The sequence below is a fragment of the Lipotes vexillifer genome, unplaced genomic scaffold (genome assembly GCF_000442215.2).
Source record: "Lipotes vexillifer unplaced genomic scaffold, Lipotes_vexillifer_v1.1 scaffold1735, whole genome shotgun sequence".
Lineage (NCBI taxonomy): Eukaryota > Metazoa > Chordata > Mammalia > Artiodactyla > Lipotidae > Lipotes > Lipotes vexillifer.
In genome coordinates this window covers 84,368-88,724 of record NW_006776047.1, presented here as the reverse complement: position 1 = coordinate 88,724, position 4,357 = coordinate 84,368, and the positions used below count along the sequence as shown (strand labels likewise).

Sequence of the window (4,357 nt, the reverse complement as noted above, 5' to 3'; positions counted from 1 at the left end):
TTCCCTACATTTTCTCTTACTTTCGGGTCCCACTCAAGCCTGAAACCACAGACACCTGTGAAAACAAACCCAGCCTGGTTGCTTGCTCACCAGTACTGTCTCTCTGTCTTTGTCTCTCTCATCTTCAGCCCCAACTGTGATGCTTCCCGACTGATGATGTTATAACAGTGCCCAGAAGCCAGAAGGCTGCACTTTTCAGCTGAACATACCTGAGTTGTCCCCACCATCATGGAGACCCAAAAGGATGAAGCTGCTCAGGCCAAGGGAACAGCAGTCTCTGTGGATACCCAGGACCAATGGGCAGAGAAAGGAGCCAAGAGCAAGGCAGCTGAGATGACAGAAGGGCCAGCATCAGAGCAACCCTCATCTGGCCCAGGTAGGCTGAAGAAAACTGCCATGAAACTCTTTGGTGGCAAGAAGAGCATCTGTACCCTGCCTAGTTTCTTTGGAGGGGGACGAAGCAAAGGTTCTGGGAAAGGCAGCTCTAAGAAGGGTCTTAGCAAGAGCAAGACCCACGATGGCCTCAGTGAAGCAGTCCATGGCCCTGAAGACATTGTCAGTGAAGGAAATGGCCTCTCCTTACCTTTGCCTGAGTCATCCTGCCGACTTCCCAGCTCTCAGAGTGCCCATGGATCTTTGGAGACAGACTCCAGACGCAAGACGTCTGTGGCTGGAGCCACAGAGAAAGCTAGGGCTGAGAAGGCTCCCTTTGTGCCCAAGCCAAGAAAAGGCCTGAAAGGTTTTTTCAGCAGTATCCGCCGTCACCGGAAGAGCAAGGTCTCTGGGGCTGAGCAAAGTGATCCAAGAGCCAAGGAGCCTGAGGGGGCCAGAGACAGGCCTCATGAGCATGTGAGCTCAGCCCTTCTGTCCCACACTGAGACCCTCCAAGCCCCAAGAAAGGAAAATGCCAAATCCCAAGATGTCCCTGGGCCAGAAGTTTCTTCAGCACCAGAGACTTCTCCAGCAGCCACTGAGCAGACAGCCTGCAAAGATCCAGAAAAAACCATGGAGGCCTGTGCCTCAGCACTCCTGCAGCCCAAACCTGCCCCTGAAGCCAGTGGCCCAGAGGAGCCCCATAGCCCAGAAACAGGGGAGAAGGTTGTGTCAGGAGAGGTAAATCCACCCAATGGCCCTGTGGGGGACCAGCTGAGCATCCTCTTTGGGGATGTCACATCCCTGAAAAGTTTTGACTCACTGACAGGCTGTGGTGACATAATAGCAGAACAGGACATGGACAGTATGACAGACAGCATGGCCTCTGGAGGCCAGAGGGCCAACCGAGATGGGACCAAACGAAGTTCCTGCCTGGTGACCTACCAAGGAGGAGGCGAGGAGATGGCCTTGCCTGATGATGATGACGAAGAAGAGGAAGAGGAGGTGGAATTAGAGGAGGAAGAAGAGGAAGTCAAGGAGGAAGAAGACGATGATTTAGAATATCTGTGGACAAGTTCCCAGGTGTACCCAAGGCCCATTCTAAATCCAGGCTACCATCCCACCACATCCTCAGGCCACCTTGGTTACATGCTCCTTGACCCAGTTAGATCTTATCCTGGCCTAGCCCCTGGGGACCTTTTGACTCCTCAGAGCGATCAGCAAGAGTCTGCCCCCAATAGTGATGAGGGTTATTATGACTCCACCACACCTGGACTTGAGGATGATTCAGGTGAGGCCCTGGGGATTGTCCGCAGGGATTGCTTGCCCCGAGACAGCTATAGTGGCGATGCCCTCTATGAGTTCTATGAGCCAGATGATAGTCTTGAGAACTCCCCACCTGGGGATGACTGCCTTTATGACCTCCATGGTCACAGCTCTGAGATGTTTGACCCCTTCTTGAACTTTGAGCCCTTTTCTTCCTCTCGGCCACCTGGGGCAATGGAGACAGAGGAAGAACGGCTAGTGACCATCCAGAAACAGTTGCTGTATTGGGAGCTTCGGCGGGAGCAGCGAGAGGCCCGCGAGGCATGTGCCCGAGAGGCTCACACCAGGGAGGCCCATGCTCGAGAGGCCCAAACCCGGGAAGCTTATGTCAGAGAGGCCCGAGCTCGAGAGGCCTATGCCAGGGAGGCCTGTGGCCGAGAGGTCCGTGCTCGAGAGGCTCAAGTCCGAGAGGTCCAAGTCCGGCAGGAGAAGCCCATCATGGAGTATCAGATGAGGCCTTTAGGGCCGTCAGTGATGGGCCTGGTGGAAGGGGCATCAGGGCCCTCTCAGACTTCCCACAGAGGGACCACCTCAGCTTTCCCTGCCACTGCAAGCAGTGAGCCAGACTGGAGGGACTTCCGTCCTTTGGAGAAGCGTTTCGAGGGAACCTGCTCCAAGAAAGATCAAAGTACCTGCCTGATGCAGCTTTTCCAGAGTGATGCTATGTTTGAGCCAGACATGCAAGAAGCAAATTTTGGAGGATCTCCCAGGAGGGCTTACCCTACTTATTCACCCCCTGAGGAGCCAGAGGAAGAGGAGGTTGAGAAGGAAGGAAATGCCACTGTGAGTTTCTCTCAGGCCCTTGTGGAGTTCACCAGCAATGGGAACCTCTTCTCCAGCATGTCCTGCAGCTCTGACTCTGACTCATCCTTCACTCAAAACCTCCCTGAGCTGCCCCCCATGGTGACCTTTGACATTGCTGATGTGGAACGGGATGGGGAAGGCAAGTGTGAAGAAAATCCTGAGTTCCACAATGATGAAGACCTTGCAGCCTCCTTGGAAGCTTTTGAACTGGGCTACTACCAGAAACGCGCCTTCAACAACTACCACAGCCGATTCTACCAAGGCCTACCCTGGGGTGTGAGCAGTCTCCCTCGATACTTGGGACTGCCTGGCATGCACCCTCGTCCTCCACCTGCTGCCATGGCCCTCAACAGGAGGAGCCGCTCCCTCGACACTGCTGAGACCCTGGAGCTGGAGCTCTCCAATTCTCACCTGGGCCAGGGCTACATGGAGTCTGATGAGCTTCAGGCTCAGCAAGAAGATTCAGATGAAGAAGAAGAGGAGGAAGAATGGGGCCGAGACAGTCCCCTGTCCCTCTATACTGAACCTCCAGGGACCTACGACTGGCCTGCCTGGGCTCCCTGTCCTCTCGCAGTGGGGCCAGGCCCTGCAGGAATAAGTCCTAGCCAGTTGGATGGGCCTCCCAGCCAGGCTCTATATGGACAGGCAGTCTGTTGCATATCTCCTGTCGCCATGTCAATGTTGCTGTCAGTATCAGGGCCAGAGCCAAGGGCACCTGGGGAAGCCAAGTCTCAGCTAGCTCGACCTTCACACCTACCCCTGCCCATGGGCCCTTGTTATAACCTTCAGCCGAAGGCCTCCCAGAGTCCGAGGGCCAGGCCTCGAGATGTGCTGCTGCCTGTTGATGAGCCCAGTTGCTCCTCCATTTCTGGAGGCTTCAGCCCCAGCCCTCTGCCCCAGGCCAAGCCTGTAGGCATTACCCATGGCATCCCTCAGCTGCCCAAGGTCCGGCCTGAGCCCCCAGAGCCTCAGCCCATTCACTATGGGGCTTCCAGCCTTGACCTGTCAAAGGAGAGGGCTGAGCAAGGTGCCTCTCTCCCCACCAGCTACTCCTCCACTGCCATGAATGGAAACCTAGCTGAGTAGTCATCATCAGTTCTGGAGTGGGGGGCATGGGGCCTGAGCATGTGAATGGGGATCAGGGTTGGGCAGAGGGGTGGGGGGTGGGGGTTGCTTTTTAACTTGAAAATCCTTTTGGCCAAGGAAAACTCCTATGAGTTTTCACCTTTTTTTTCCCCACTTCCCTTGTCTGCCATCTGTGGCCACATTCAGCTCAAGTACATCTGCCCTGGGAGATTGCTGCTGCTGCTGCTGTGCTTCAGTTTTTGCTGTTGGGTTTTTTTCTTGTGACCCATGCAGGGTTTGGGATGCTGTAATTTTGTGCCTATTCCAGTTGCCAAGGTAGTGATTATATATATATATATATATATATATATATATATATATATATATAGCATGCATCCTTGACACAGACTGAACCCTTAGCACCCTCCGCCACTTCTCCACCCAGTGAATGATGAACCACTGATGAGCAGCCGCATCTACACTGCCTCCCACTTGGGGACAGGGAGCTTGTTTGCTGTTAGCAATGTGAAATTATGGTACAGATCCCCCTACCCCTACTTCCTTTGGTCTTGGCATAGCTGCCACCATTACATCAGATGATATAATCTATTAGCCCCAGCTAGCTGTCCTCAGAGAGGATCAAGTAGCATGTGTCTCACTGCCTATTGCTGTGGACTTTGGCATCATAACCAGATGAGGGCCTTTTAACCTGGCCTGCTACAGCTTGGGTTGAAGACAAAAACGTTAATTCCCTTAATGGAGTGATCAAATTCATCTCGTTGCAAACAGA

General features: G+C 53.8%; 1 protein-coding gene across 1 annotated transcript in view; it reads left to right on the top strand.

Moving 5' to 3' along the window:
- AMER1 (APC membrane recruitment protein 1) overlaps window positions 1-3,611 on the top strand; it is a 15,940-nt gene extending 12,329 nt beyond the window's left edge. The window contains exon 2 of the mRNA XM_007450241.1: window positions 129-3,611. Coding sequence (XP_007450303.1) covers window positions 229-3,588 — 3,360 coding nt within the window. The 5' untranslated portion in view covers window positions 129-228 and the 3' untranslated portion in view covers window positions 3,589-3,611. The remainder of the gene's footprint in view (window positions 1-128) is intronic.
- The last annotated feature ends 746 nt before the right edge of the window (window positions 3,612-4,357 follow it).